Below are 16,530 nucleotides of genomic sequence, written 5' to 3' on the forward strand. Positions count from 1 at the left end.
CCAGCAAACACAGACAGGCTCTTCAAAATAGCACCAGTGCTAAGTACACTTCAGAAAACATTCCTGGCGGCAGCAAACCCTGAAGAATTCCAATCAATTCTGCAAGTTCAGCTTCGTCAACATGCTTCTGCCTCTCCACATTTATTGACTACATTGCAGCTTTCTTTAGTATTAATGCAAATTTTTAGCATCATAACGCTGGGTCAAAGCCAACGGGCACACTTTGGCATGCCCCTTTAAAATTTCTGCAGGGATTTTCTAGTTCCACTTATTGTCCATGTGTGCATCTTTCTGCTGTGGCTTTGTGCTGACACACACTTGTGCTCCTCAGACCAGCAAACTCCCTAAAAGTTCAAAAGTGAAAGTACAGAGGGTTGGACATAAATACTATGCGCAGTTTTCATATTTTTAATTGTGAGATGTTTTGAAAGTCAAGTATAATTTTTCCTCTCAGTTTGTATTTATAGACCACTCTGTGTTGGTCCATCATACAAAAATTCCCTCAAAATATATTGAAAGGCTTCAATATTAAAAATGTAAGCAGGTTTCAAAGGGTGTAAGTAATTTTACAAGATGGATGAATAAAAGAAAAGCAAGTTTTCATAATAAAATCCCAATACTATTTTCTATTATCCCCCACTCATGGGTTTACATTTTGCCATCTGTATAAATTTTTCTAGAAATACCCACCAAATACCTCAAAGCTTCTCAGTTTCCATCACACCACGTATGATACAGTAAGCCTACCTAAATCCAGTGCAGTCTGCATGTCCTGCAATGGGTAGAGTTCCCAAATAAGATTTTTGTGAGAGACTCAATCAATCCCAGAATGCAGCACTGGCAGATCGTGCCCGTATCTAGGTCCAAAAGGTCATTTCCTTGTTTCAATTAGCAATCTTGGCTGCACTAATTGAAGTGTGATTGATGAAGGTGGCAACCTCTGTTGCTGTGCTTGAACAACAGTGGCAACACTGAAAATGGGCTGAGGCAGTGAAATTCCTCTCTTTTGTAGGGTTTTAAACAAGGGCATGAAAAGGTTCAGGATTACTTACACAGCGCAGTGGACAACAACGACGAGGGAAAGTAACTAAAATACAATGTTATCACTTCTGCAATGAATCACTGTGAAAATTGCCAATTCCACTTAAGGATTCAGGGAATATACACAATGCAATTTTTTTTTTTTTTTAGGTTTTTTATTTATGATTTGTTGAGTAACAATTAAAAATATTGTTGAGAATGTATAAATAGGTGCCTACTGATGATAATCTCATTTTATCTTACTTGTGGAGTTAATTTTCTTTCATCTTAGCCAAAAGCAAATATTGATCAACTTCAAATGGTACAAACTGCTGCAGCTTTAAACCTCAGCCATAACACTTGTGGCTTGTATTTCATTGTTTCTCCATTAATTAGCTGATGCTTATCTTGACATATTTAGTTAATTTTTTTGCACTGTCAAGGACCTTATTGTTATTTGAATTAACAAAAACAAATCCACTTTCAGGTCAATTTAGAAATTAATATGTCTCAGAATTATAAACCATTATACAGACTCTCTTTTTTTCTGAAATATTAGAATTTATGTCAAGCATTTTTGAGTCCGTTTTCACAATGTTTATTATATTTTTTATTTTAAGAAGTACTCATGGTTTTCATATGAGGAACCTAAAATAAACATTTGTATGGGCATTCCAGATTTATTATTCAAACACCGACTCTCCACAATTTCCTTCCTTAGCTCCGGGTGGGCCGACGTTCACGATAGGGAAATCAGTGTGGCTGCTGTGGGGAATCGTCTTCAACAACTCCGTCCCCATTGAAAACCCCAAAGGAACCACCAGTAAAATCATGGTCCTGGTCTGGGCCTTCTTCGCAGTCATCTTCCTGGCTTCTTACACCGCCAACCTGGCTGCTTTCATGATCCAGGAGCAATATATTGACACTGTGTCTGGCCTTTCTGACAAGAAGGTAAGGAACAGAACACGCAACAGTTCAATAGTAGCAATTAGAAAGTCGGCAGTAATGCAAGTGGGCCGTGTTTGTAATGCTTTTGAGACATATAGAAAACATCCTGGCCTTTATCTACAGCTCATGCTGACGTGTCGCGTTCTCTCCATTGCGTTTAAAATCCATCGCCTAATAGGCCATGACCACAACCGAGCCAGCGGACTCACAGAAATCCTCTGAGATGGAATCCAGCAAAAGGATTTTGTCGTGAAAGCCTCTGTCCTTTGCCTTTCAGTGGGAAACCCAGTGGTGTGAATGACTAATCAATTACTGCCGTCTGTCAATATGGATGCTGTCTGAGTCTTAACTTGTTCTGTCAGTATTTTGGGTCTGTCCATCAATATTCCCCACTATGTGGTCTCCGTCTGCAGTGTATCTCAACACTGTTGGAACTAGATTGTAAAATGTCAAATGATTTTTGAAAAATAGTAAGCCAAATAGAAGAGCAAGTCTCAGACACATTCTTTATGGCTTGAATGTTTCCACACAAACATTCAACCTGGAAAAAAGTTCTAAAAGCTCTAATAAATAAAATCCTAAGTGAATAGGTGCTATTTAAAGCCGAGATACAACACAGCAAAGAGTTAGGTTTAGATTACATCTCTCTGCTATAAAGTGTAATATAAAGGATAGTTCTCTTTCTTATCTACATACATTTTTTATCATCAATAAATGTGTGTTGATAAAAAATGTATGTATATAGGAAAGAGCACTATCCTTTATATAGTACTTTAAAGCAGAGAGATGTAATCTAAACACACATTTATCATCAATAAATGTGTGTCCTCTCCTTTAGATTTAGATTCATTTAAATAACACAGGCACAATATGACAACACAATTGAAATTAATTACTAGCCAATACAATCTGATATAGTTCCAGTACACAGAATTCACATAATGTGCTGTATATAGTGTTTAGCTATTACAGATTTTTTTTGTCTACATTTGATAATGTAGAATCACAACATTTTCAAATGTCCAAGTCTGCTAAAACTACTATAAATTATACATAACATGTTAAGACAATAGCGTAGTAAACATACTAAATGACACACAAATAAAGCAAACAAAATCCCCCCGAAAAAGAAATATATAAAAACAAAACAATTAGAGAAACCAGACAGTTTTTTTCTACTTGTCAGCATAAACTGTGAGCCTCCGATTGGTCTTCTGTGTAGTATTTTAGTTGACTCTATTGGCTTTCCATCTGAAGAGTGATTATATATATTTAACACGCATACCGACTCACAAACTCCCTGGTTGATTGGATCTATTCATTTTACTCAGCTCAAAAGGTCAGAGCAGTTACTAAGATGAATAGCTTCTTTCTGTTTACTGTCTCATTGAGTTCCAACGAACATATTCCTGCTTCACTACGCTGAACGTCATGCAATGTGAACTTCAGCTGGATCACAGTTATTCTAGCAAATACAAAGTGGCTGCTGTCCAGTTTAATCAAATTGAGATGAGTGATAGCTTAACTGTCCATTTATAATGACGTGATGCTTATCCAACTGGTTTTTGATGCAAAATAAATTTTGCATTAAAAAAGGAAAAAACACAGTTTTTTGTTTCCCTCCATATCATCTTTTTGGTCAAGTCTTCTCTCTTTACCGTGAGTGTGTTTTTTTTTCTTTTTATTTCATGCTCTTTCCTCACCGCCAATCTTTTCAATGTTGTTAATTTTCTTTTTTCTTTTTTTCCCCCCAGACTCTTTTTTCCTTTATACACCTTATGCATTTCTTTATTGAACCATTTTGGCTTACAATTGTAAACTGATTACATGTGGAACAGTTAGAGACGTATGAATCCTGTTTCTTTTCCTTTTCAATAATCTTCTTCCACCTCTCCCCTCATCCACTGTGTCTCTGCAGTTTCAGAAACCACAGGAGCATTATCCTCCTTTTCGCTTCGGGACAGTTCCAAATGGGAGCACAGAGAGGAACATTCGCAGCAACTATCCTGATATGCACACACACATGATGAAATATAACCAGAAGGGGGTGGAAGAAGCTCTGGAGAGCCTCAAAACCGGGTAAAGATTTGTTCACACTATAAGCATAATTACTGACTGGAAGCTATATTTAACTGATTCTTGTGACAGAAAAGGCATCAGATGACAAGGCGGCGATGATCATAATTTTGGTGACACGGCAAATGTGCTTTGTATTTTACAACCTATTTTTGTTTTAGGCCAGTGTGATGGCTGTATTTTTAGATGCAGTCATATCTATTGTTATTTAATTTGTTGACTATAAAAAGCATTGTCAAACACTTGATGTTATCATCTCATTTTGAAAAAAGCTCTTAGATTTAGGATTCTTTGAGCTTTTCTATACACACACACAGTATATGTACTGTATATATATATATTTAGATAGATATAGATAGATAGATTGGAAGAACAAGGAAGAGTATTTGAAGATCACCAATTCAAGATTTTGTGCATTTTAATGAAGCCCTACTTTAAAAGTATTTCCGAGTGATTACAATTATGCAATCAAGCCGTTTTCTTTGTACTTTTTCCCGTACAAACATGTTTGTCAGCAAATGTTGCAGCAGTTTTGTAACCATCTATGTTTTTTTTTAAGTCTTTTTTACACTATACAACCTCAATATGTTAAGAGTGCACTGCACACTTTTGAGATATAAGAGCTACTTTTGATCCATTTCTCTGCAGGAAACTAGATGCCTTCATCTATGATGCTGCTGTCTTGAACTACATGGCTGGTAAAGATGAGGGTTGCAAACTGGTGACCATTGGCAGTGGGAAAGTGTTTGCCACCACGGGATATGGCATTGCTTTGGAGAAAGACTCCCGCTGGAAACGACCAATTGACTTGGCATTGCTACAGTTTCTTGGAGATGGTAAGCTCCTTTCTAAGCAAACTAGACATATTTTACATCTATCAAGAAATAAAACTACACCTGCAACTCTAGACAGAATCTCAGCTCTCCCGTTTTGACCATAACCGTACGGTCTCATATAATCTTAGCATATAATTAGAAATTGTGTAGTGCTTGAATTCAAAGTCATGTCCAACTGACTTGCCTTTCTTCTCAAGGATCACCGCCTGATCTAAAGAATTACCCATCAACCAAATAGACTTTGGTGCAAGGTGCACAAAGTCTTGCCACTTCAAGACAGTTCTTGACAATTTAATTTATGTATTATTCATTGTACAATCATTCCCTGGGGGGAATATCCCTATGTCATGACAGATATATTTCTATTTCAAAGTCTCAAGCCTTGAAGAAGCTCTACTTTACACATCTTATATATAATGAAGTAGTACAGGGGCAAAAGGACAAGTTAATATGAGGTACCATCTGTGGTTCTGCTTTTATTTCCCAAAAATGTCTTCATTAAAACAAAGTAATGATTACCATTTCAAGTCAGGTAAAGTAAACAATTCAATTCTAAATCACAAACTTTAAATAATGTAAGATGTAAGGTGGAGCCTCAATAAATAAAAACTTATCCAGCACTTTTCTATGCTTCATTGTTCTGAACTCTAGGAAATAAGCCTACCAGACTGACACCTCAAACACACTCAAACCATGTTTGCATACAGGCAGGTTGCATTATCCTGCTGAAAGAAACCACATCCAACACCAAATACTGTCTTCATGAAAGGGTGAACATGGTCAGCAAAACTACGTAGCTAAGTGGTACATTTCAAAGTAACATCCACATGGAGGTTGGGACCCATGGTTCAGTTCTGATGCTAATGTTCCTATTGTTGGTGTTTTCAGCGGTTGGGAGAGGTCAGCAAAGGCTTCCTGACTGGGTTGCAGTTATGTAGCTTCATGCAAACTGTGATGCACTATGCATTATGACACTTTTGTATTAGAGCCAGTATGAAGTTCTTTAACAATTTGGCATACAGTAGTTTGTGTTGTTTACTACTATTTGTTCAATGGTTGACTTTTGATGGGAATACCCATTCTAATCTGGAGATTGGGGAATATGCTGACTCAATTATTCGCCATCGTCATTTGGTTCTTGTCAAGCTCATTCAAATCCTCACTGACACATCAAGCTTCAGAACAAAATATTCACTTATTGTCCCATATATCCCAATTACTAACAGATGCCTTGATTAATCGCTTTACTGGTCGAAAAGTTATCTTTGATTGATGTATAAATAATTTGGTAGTTACCAGTTTATAAAAGCCTTAATCTAAAGTCCATTAAAAATGCCAACTTTGCATTAAAAGTGTCATTTACCGAATGACACCTCATAACAATTGTCATAAACATTCATAAAGACTTTTTTATGTTCATGACAGATGTTATGTCATGTTTATGACAGTCAGTCTTATGTACACTTCTTCAAATAAAGTGTTGCCAATTGCTTTTGGCAATCTTCAACCACTGATTTAAAACAAACATCCACAGTAATGAAATACTGTGAAATATAGGGGAAGAAATTGTTATGTAAAGATATAGCTGTGCAGTAAAGAAAGGGCAATCCCTTGACTTCTTTGTAGGTTATTTCCTTTGCCCCTTTGCTCCTGTGCTCTGTGACGTGTGAAAGATAAGGGCAGTTGAGCCTCCTCCGTTCAGTGGGATCAAGAAATGTTCTAGATAATCCTCTGCTAAATTAACTTCTTTCTTCTGCCAACAAACCTCCTACAAAGAGAGGGATAACACCAAAGCCAACTTTACTTTTTCATCCAATTCAAAGGATCTTCAAGATCTCTGAAAGATTTTCATTTATCTCAGTTTCAGTTTTAGATGGATTTGAATTGAAATTTTGCGATTCTAGTGCAACACCATCTAAAAAGCATTATATTTACCTTTCAAACAATATCTAAATATACTAAACATAATTTGTGACTGTTATTTATGCCCTGTTTTAGTCTTCATGTCATTTTCATGTTAGCACTGTTTGCGACCTGGGCCTGGGAAATGTGATGATGTTTGATACAGTTTAGGATTAGATGTAGTACAACAAAACAGATTGAGGACACATGCACAAAAAAAAAAAAAAAAAACTTCCACCCTGTCCACCTTGATCAGTGACTCATCATTGAATTTACACTATGCCTGATGTTTTTGCAAATTTGATGAAAATTTTGTGAATTGCTATCAATTGAAGTCAAATCCCAACCTGACAAATGTAAAAAAAAAAAAAAAAAAGTTACAGAAATCTTTGTATAATATTTGTTATTTATCGCATTATCTTTTGTAGAAAATTTTGTTTTCTCAAGATAGTAAAATTGCTAATTTCCCTCAAAGAACCAGAAAGTGTTTTATTGGGACTTGGTGTGATAGAACAATACAAAATACTTCATAAATTAGAAGTAGAAAAGAAATTAACAGTAGATATTCCACATTTTGTTTGACAATCATTTATTTGCCCAAGCCACAACATGCATGTCACCGCAGGGCCACCCCCAACCAGCACACAAATATCGAACACATGCTCTGGCCCATGGGGAAGAGCAGCAGGAAGAAGCAGTAGAGGAAGGGCGGTCCAGCGCACCAAAGACAGGGCACCCTACCAACCCCACATCACAAACCCAGAGGCGTCCAAGCATGCCAGGAGTACACACACACTCTAACACACACCCATAGGAGGGCTGGTTCACCCCTCTTCCCTCTCGCCAATATTAAAATCAATAGTACTAGGCCTTTCCTATCTTCTGTATAAATATATTACACCAGCAAAACTGGTTTATTTTCTATGCTCAAGAAGAAATATTACCATTATAGACAAACAGGAATGCAAATTCTGGATTAATACTGTTGTGTCTGGGCTAGATAGATTATTTTTGAATAAAACTATGTTGGGATGATGTCTTCACACCTTTGGTTCCGCACATTCAATGCATGTTTAATAACAGACATTAGTAACTTTCAGTCATCAGATTTCAGGATGTGCATATCATCATCATCATCACTTTCTGAATGTTCTGACTGTCCCTTCGTTCTCATTTCTCCTTTAGGAGACACAGAACGTCTGGAGACAGTTTGGCTTTCTGGTATCTGCCAGAACGAGAAAAACGAGGTGATGAGCAGCAAGCTGGACATTGACAACATGGCTGGCGTCTTCTACATGCTTCTGGTGGCTATGGGCCTCAGTCTGCTGGTCTTCGCCTGGGAACACCTGCTATATTGGAAGTTGCGGCACTCTCTCCACAAGTCTCATAAACTTGACTTCCTGTTGGCCATAAGCAGGGTAAGGCTTTTGTAAAACAAAGAAAACCCCCCAAAAAACAAGAGTAGCTTATTCGTTCTCCGTTTGTGTAGAAGTGGGCCAAGAGACCAACTAAGTAGTTAGATGGCCAGCTGTCCTACTTTAATTGAATCAGTTGCATAACATTTTTGTAGAGATATTTAAAGACTGTTTTAATAATTCTTATTACATTTTCAGTTTTTTTTTATTCCAAGTCAGATTAATTATAATCAGTGGGTGCATCTAATAGTAGGGTGTTAACTGGAGAACTTCAATAGTAGCCGAAGTACTCGGCCCAACACCACACATTGAAAAGCTTCTGTAATCTTGTTAATTTAGCTTTTAGATTTGAAAGCTATTGCTGTAGTTAGCCTAAATTAGTTCTTTGCACGTTTATTTAAGGAAGTGGCCATGAGGGCAAAAAAAGACTGATTGAAGGCATAACGAGAAATCTCTAATGGATGGTCTTCTTGAGTATATAATTATACCACTGTGCCTGGAATTGATCAGATTTCTAAAGAAATTGCTGTCATTAGTTCCTAATGAGCAGCTCTAACTCCAAATTAAATGTGGCCCTTTTTGGATATCTCTGCCAGCTGTAACCAGAGAAAAGTCAAGGGATTTTGTTTTTTGTTTATTCAAAAAGACTTGTTTTCTGAAGCTAACTTGAGGCTTATTTCTTTTGTGGATTTTCTGGGCCAATCCAAATGGTTTGATCAGCATTTTTCTGTTCTGGGAGAATGCACAGTAAATTATTGCCTTAAACATGCCTCAGCAACAAAGTGGTTCACTGGAAAAATTAAGGTTTTTTTTTTTTTTTTTGTTAGAGGGTGACTGTTTCAGATGCACCAGCTGCTTAGAATTCTGCCTGTGAAATTATGAATTTTGGACTATTTAGCTGGTTGGTTTGAAGTAATTTACATATCTTATTTACTGTGTTCTACTTCTATTTCATAACTAAAATGTTCTTTGCTTGTCTTACATACCATACCAGGGTATTTACAGTTGCTTCAAAGGAGTAGAAGATCCAGGACGCTCATCTGGTTTGGCCAAACCTGACCTGACCTCCAACTATGCTCAAGCAAACATGCTAAAAATGCTTCGCACTGCCAAGGATCTGGTCTCCACTGCGAATGTTGAGAGCTCCCTGGACAATGCTACCAAGACCATAGAGCAGTTGACTCGTCATGGAAGTAGTATGCCTGTTCGTGTCCCTCAAGTCACCACTGAGGCCGTTCCGGGAGGATTTGCTTATGTTGCTGAAAATCACTGCTCCATTCCTCAGGGGTCCCTCACCCCACCTCTAACTGGCATTACTTCTTTGAAACAACACAGGGGTGTAAGTAGACCAACACCACTGCGCTACACACTTCCAACTCGTTCAACATCGTGTCTGTATGACAGACCACTTCCTGTGTCCAGTTTGAGCACTCCTCACCTGGCTGTAGGGGAGACGCTCCCTCATCAGCACCCACACCACTACCAGACTACAGGGAGGGTGTATGTAGACTCCCATTCTCATTCCCCTTACATTGCCTACTCAGAACTCCAGCTACCTGACATTTACACATCTCATCCAGTCTCTTTACCCCAAAACCAACATATCCAATTGGGCCTTTCACAACCAAAAAGGAGGTCCAAGAGTTTTCAGTGTGAGAATGGGGATGTGGAAAGGAGAAAACACGGGGATCAGGGTAAGTGTGACAAAAGTACCATCAGTCTGACTGAACTTAAAGTCAATCACCTCCAAGAGAATCATATCTCCGCCCCAAGTGTTGACAATGTTTACTCAGGAGAGGGGATGTGTCCCCGGGTGGAGAATTATAGCTCTTGGCCTCCAGAGGACCTTGTGCTGAGGGGCCGGCGGAGGCACCGCCGCCCCTCTTTTCTTAAAGCAACGTGGGGCAATGACCAAATTCATCATCTTGATGAATCACAGTCTTCTTTATCCAGCCAATCACCTTCAACCTTGCCGGACCTGTTTCCATGCATGGTTACTCCTACAACATCTGCCAAGCCTTACAATCCTGCCCATGTTCGAAACAACCTGTGCCTCCCAAGGAACCAGGCCTACCTCCACATAAGGGAGGACCAGAGGAGGCCAAATGGACGAAAGGGCCAGAGACTGCGCTACTCCCACTCCACCCACCTCCCAACATATGGAGAAGCGGTTCGAAATGGAAATGGTTTAGGGCGGGGTATGGTCCGCAGAGCCACAAGCCTGCTCAGCCGACAGTACGCACACTACCTGAACTCATACCCCGGTCTCCCAATCTATCACAGTCCACTGGACCTCCAGCATCACAGCCAGAGTTCCAGCCCAGTGTGCCAACTGTTGGCCTGTGGTGGTGGACGATGTGGGGGGCAGCGGACACTGCTGTATCAAGACAATGTGTATGGAGCTTATGGGGCCTATCAGGGACCCCAGACTGGCTCCGACGCCCAGATAGGGCAAGGAGGAACAGGACAGCCTGTTGGGAGTCCTTGTGTACTTCGGCCTTGGCGACGGGTTTCCAGTCTAGAATCTGAAGTTTAATTGACAATCTTGCTGGATGAAAGCTGTGGAGTTAGAGAAGATGAGAATAATAAATGTTACAACTTTGGAAAGTTTTTCGTTGTTAGATTTACAGTTATGTTGATTTTAATTGTGTCATTGTGTGGTAAAGAATAGTAATTCAGGTCAGACTCTTGGATAAAGACTTTCACCAATCTATCCTTGATAAAGTTGTGGAAAGCTGGGTTTGACTGGTTTAACTCAGTGGCTGCTTTCCCACAAAAGTGTTCCATCTTTCACAGGAGATCATGTTATTGACAAATGGTTCAACTGTAACCTGAAATTTATTGCTTTGTGTGTGTGTGTTTAAATTTTTATTGTGTGGATTGCTGGTATTCAACATTGATTATTGTCTGGTAGACAAACTGTTTACATCTGGGAAGAAGCGTTGGATAGGCAGCCATCACTAGTCACTAGATATCTAAAAAAAAGTTGTGATGTAGATGTGAAGTGTTTATTTATGAGATGAGGTCATCAGTACTGATTTTTAAAAGGCATAAAAGTACACCAGTTTTCAGAAGCAAATATAATCAGTCCAAGTCATAATGATGAATCACAGGAAGCAGCTACTTTGTGAAAGCAGTCCGCAACAACACGATCTGCAAAATGATTGCCGCATTAGAACAGCATTGACCAGCACTAGGTGTCTTAACCCACGGATTTCATCCTCACTGTACCTAAGTGTGAGGCTTCAACAGCACACAAGCCTCACGTTGAATAAATTATGTATTCTAAGTACTATAATCGCATAGTCGAATGTGTTATTTGAGGCTGGTTAATGTAATATTCATATATTCCACATATAGGACTTTATAATCACCAGTTTTTTCTAAACACACCTCTGGCACATTAAAAAAAAGAATCTGTTTAAAAACTGCTGTAAGTTTATGGAAGCTTTTGGTACTACTTTATTAACATCAGTTAACCAATGATCCATTCCCCCTTTTCGACTCTTTTATATTTCCTCTTCATCCCTCTTTTTACCATCCACTCAAACTGTTTATTAAAAAAATGAGGTTAGTGAAAACGATTATAGTATCTATATTACCAGGCTTCTACACCCTGTAATTATCCACAAAGACCAATTAAAGAGTCTTTTTTGATGAACATATGTGTGTCTTTTTCTATAGCCTTAACTTCTTTTCTGTGTAAAGTATATGTAAAAACAAAAAATCTTTTTTTTTTTCCGTCTTTTCCTTTTGGGAGGCTTTTAAAAGTCTTAATGGGATTTTTCCCCTTAGGATGGTTTTCTTAAATGTCACATCTGTCATGATAAATTGTTTGTAGGTGGACCCAAATGCGGTAGAGAGGAAGAGTCGATGTGAACGTTTAATGAAAAAGGTGATCATCAAAAACTTACAAAAACCACAGGGAAACAGAGCAGACCACAAACACAAGAATTCAGGAACAAAAAGCCAGTATTAGAACATATGGACACAACAGGGAAATAACAGGGTTTAACAGGAGGAACCAGCAAGGAGTGTGAGGAAGAAGAGGGTTTAAATACTGTGAGGGTGAATGCTGGAACAAAAGACCTGGGATGATTAGTTAATGGGTTGCAGGTGTGAGGGGAGAGAGGAAAATGAACAACAAGAGAATAACTATACCCAAGAAACATAATTAAACACAGAATAACTGCACACAATAAGTAAACATAATGAACTAAAATCACTGACGAAGCACTGAACTGAAGTAAAATAGAAATCAAAATAGAAAACACAACAATAATGGAACTAGAATTATAATAGGGTGCAAAGTCTTAAATATGTAGCCACACCAGCCTAAAAGTACGATATTGCTAATTCCTTTTTCATGGATAATTTTTCATTTTCTCTGATCGACAAAGAAATGAATCAACTTCCTAAGAAAAAAAATAAGGTTGCGTGTTTTAGTATCTGTATGTCTTTTACATAATTTTAACACATGATGATGCAGGTCATTAGAAACATGTAACATATCAATTGAAATAAAACAAACCGAGGGGCTCCTTTGCTGTAGCCTGCAAAAATGCATAAATATTGTCATTGAGATGGAGATGGTTGAGTCCTCTTGTGTGGGTCTGCACTGTTCTGGGCTTCACCTACTGGTATTGTCACTCATGGTAAGTGGCAAAAACACAGAGAGATTTTGGCAAACACAGTGATGGTAGATGAAAACAAATGCTTGTGGACACATTTAAACTTACGAAGCCTGACTGTGCTAAGGCCAAAAAGTTACAAAAGACAACTCTTTATGGATACACCACTTGTACAACAGAAAATTGAGGTTGGGGATAACAAATTCCAGGAGGAGTTATCTACAAGTGTTCAGATCGAATGTACGGTATATCCCTTTTTGCATGGTGACACCTGGGGACTGGAAAGAGTACCATTGTCTATCCACCCATTTCCATTAGAATAAGATAAAGATAAAATAAGATGATCTGCTCATCTTTCCTGAAGTCAGTTGATCACACAGAGTAACTGACGTTATGTTGTGTTACTTTGGTCAGTTTGAGTGTGCTACTCTTTTATTATAGGAACTACTGAAGTGTCAATAGGAATAAGGACATGGTACTCTAGTTTTGTTTGATGCTAAAGTTAAAAAAAGTCGTGCTACAGACAAAAATAAGTCTGAATAACAAATGAAGAACAGTATTTGGTCACTGATCCAATCCCCCTTCTCTGATCTTGTCATATGGAGGTCAGTCGCCTGCTGTAGCCTTCTGGGGTCGTCCTAGGACTAACACAAGCACACAGCACAAACAGACCAACTTTCAATTTGATAATTGTGGTAAACCTGAGAAATTTTGGGTTGGGTATGATGAGTCTTACAGATTTTTAAGCAAGACCCACCTGAAGTGAATTTACTTCAGACTAGGGTTTTTTTACCTGAAGGTGACCGGTTGCTACAGCAATTACTCTCTACCACTCTTGCTCTCTCTCTTTCTCTGTGTGTAGTGATGATGAGATAAGACTCCATTCAGGAGAGCAGATGAGTAATGTTACAGAGACCAAACATTGAGCGCTTTGATTTTTCCATTACTCTATGCTTTGTTAGTAGAGCATTGCCTTGGACTAGACTGTAATATTGATTACATCCCCTGCTCTGCTACTGATCCCGTATTTTTAGGGTTCAAGGTAATTTGAAATCTTCTCATCCTTTAAGAATAGAAAAGAGTTCATCAACCTTCAGTCATTATTTGATAAGCTTGTGAGGACAACAACAAAGTGTTCATTTTCCCTCAATGTGTCGCTTTGGCTTATTGTTAAAGCATTTGAAGACAAAAATCTGTCTAAAAACGTGGATGAAGTCTCTTCTCTTAATCACTTTGAAAATTGGTCAAACAAATCCACCTTTATCACAAAGTAGGGTACATGAATGGTGTATATCTAGCAAAAAAAAAAAAGCGTATTTTTTGTTTTTATTTTATTGTGTAATCTGTGTTTACAGATATACGGGATATGTCTGAGAAAAACCTTTTTGTAGCGTTGCAACAATATAGTTCCAGTGTTTTATTACTGGACTTGAATTGCCACAATATATTTTGAAATGGTGCCATGCATCAATTCATACCCCTCCTTGGGAACATTTTGTTCCCTCCACGACAGGTAGCAATTCAAATCCCTTTTTCAATCATTTAATCATTGTTTATCTTTCCCAGGGTTAAAATTTTCTTTTGGTTTCAAGAAAGACAGAAGTGACTGTCTGGAAATATTTCTAAATTGCAAACGTTCATGGTTTAAAAACGAAACGACTGGCGAAATGCTGCAACTACCGTTGGCAAGCTACAAGCTGCCTAGAACACTCTAAAAGGCAATACCTATTCTTACTTAAATTAGGTTTGTATGCTTTACTCAAGTTTCACTAAATTGTTTATTCAACTCAAGTAATGTGAGCAATGTATGTGTTTGGCCTGAGAAAAGTAAAAAAGTACAAGACTGTGTTATTTTGAGTAAACTGGATTTGACTATTTTTGTCACTGGAGTGAATGCTTCAGCTCAGCGGTGCGCATGTGCAGTAAAGTGCGGGAAGCTTCCATCGGAAGAAACAGAGCTTCTTTAAAGGTGAGTTATTCGTCTTCAGTATAGTTTCATGTGCCATGTATGCCTTTACTACTCTCATATATGGTTACAGGTTAATTTTTCTTTGAAAAGATGACGCATAAAAGTCTTTGCAAGCTAATATGCTAATGTTAGCATTGGCTCATGGGTCCAACATTAGCTAAAACTGCCACGCCTTTTACTTGAGAGCCTTTAATGTTTTTGTCCATTGTTGTGGAAAAAAAAAAAACTTACCAAGCACTGTTCAGGTAAAATCACTCAATCAGGTTTATTTATGAATTATGCACAATACAGAGAGCTTGTAGGACAATCAATCATGAAGCAATTCTGGATGGAAAGCTCTGCCAGGCAGAGACAACGCATGAGTCTTTTACACACATTAAAGTTAATTTTAAATTGACATCTATTATGTCTAGAAGAATGAATTTCTAAACTCTTAAACATTCTTAGGAGTCAAACAACTAAGAATGATCATAATTAAGCTACCMAATTTCATGTGTTTTCTAGGAAACCCAACAAAACAAAAAAATTACATTAGTGCAGTGAAGGTATAGATAAGTGTCCGTTCAAAACCCAACAAGAAAGCGCAGATTTTCCATCTGGAAAGTAGGTAAAGCGTGGAAGCAGGAACACTGATCGCCTGCTCAGGAGGATTTGTTACCTCCTGTCATAAAAGTATAAATCTTCACTCTCTGCTTCGGTCACTCGACAGTGGACCAGCAATAGTTCTTTGAGTGGAGAGCCTTTCAGAAACATCTAAACYAGCTGTTGCTCTGGACATTGTCCTCTTTGGTGTCAAAAGTTGAAGTACTTGATACTTGGTACTTGGTAGAGTGAAGTTTTGCTGCTCACTCTGTTGCTCTGTTGTTTCAGATTTAAAGTCGTGATCTAGATGAACATTACAGACAGGTCGTCCTTCACAGTGGTTGATGTGGATTCATGTTGTTCCTTCCTTCTCGCTCCTCTCCCCCACTCGGTCTCGGCGTTGCTGCAGCCAAATCCTCCCCCGTCTCTCTCCTCCAGCTTCCTGTCAGTCCAACTGGTTCTGGTGTTGGATCTTTGGGTTGTCCAGATCGTCCATGTTGTCCACAGGTGAAACGAGCGTCAACAGTTCAGAGTCGTCTTCTCTCACAGCTCTGAAGCAGGTTTAGCTTTTCTTCCTCTACGCTGATACTGGACAGCAGACCAGCGGAGRTTGTTAAAGCTCAGTCTCACACAGTTTTCAGTCCAAATGCCCAACAGGAGACTGACGGTTGTCCCCTGGAGGTGATGGAGGTCTTTTCTGTCTTCTTGATTCTCCAGATCTTCTCGATCATTTTCATTGGCTGGTTTTGTAGGAGGGACATCATCTGGTCCATGGGAGGACAGATGGGAGGAGTTGAGGTCAGAGGTCAGATGCACCGCGCAAGGCTCAGACAGAGAGAAAGAGAAAAAGCAAATAGAAATCAATTAGGGTTTGTTTTGTCATTTTCCTTGTTATTTTCTATACATATATATTTATGAATCTTATTTTAATCTTTTACGTGATCATATAGTTTTAGTCATTTATTATCCATCCAGTATTATGGCTCCTGTTTGTGGAACAGTTTGTCAGAGAAACCTGAGGGCTAATTGTTCRTACAGCTCTTAGTGTGAGGATCTGTTTTTCTGTGTATTTAGTTTTGAGGTTTTTCTGTGTCTGGATCTGTTTTCCTCTGTGAGCCTCTGTGCCGTCTTGATTGTTCCCAGATATGTCT

At 38.5% G+C, this 16,530-nt stretch overlaps 1 protein-coding gene across 1 annotated transcript in view; it reads left to right on the forward strand.

Annotated features, from left to right (window-relative positions):
- The window catches only part of LOC103481634 (glutamate receptor ionotropic, NMDA 2C-like), a 59,519-nt gene extending 47,661 nt beyond the window's left edge, over nt 1–11,858 (forward strand). Inside the window, exons 12-16 of the mRNA XM_008437258.2 lie at nt 1,742–1,971; nt 3,887–4,047; nt 4,693–4,880; nt 7,968–8,200; nt 9,192–11,858. Coding sequence (XP_008435480.1) covers nt 1,742–1,971; nt 3,887–4,047; nt 4,693–4,880; nt 7,968–8,200; nt 9,192–10,733 — 2,354 coding nt within the window. The 3' untranslated portion in view covers nt 10,734–11,858. The remainder of the gene's footprint in view (nt 1–1,741; nt 1,972–3,886; nt 4,048–4,692; nt 4,881–7,967; nt 8,201–9,191) is intronic.
- The last annotated feature ends 4,672 nt before the right edge of the window (nt 11,859–16,530 follow it).

Source organism: Poecilia reticulata, linkage group LG19 (assembly GCF_000633615.1).
Source record: "Poecilia reticulata strain Guanapo linkage group LG19, Guppy_female_1.0+MT, whole genome shotgun sequence".
NCBI classification, from domain to species: domain Eukaryota; kingdom Metazoa; phylum Chordata; class Actinopteri; order Cyprinodontiformes; family Poeciliidae; genus Poecilia; species Poecilia reticulata.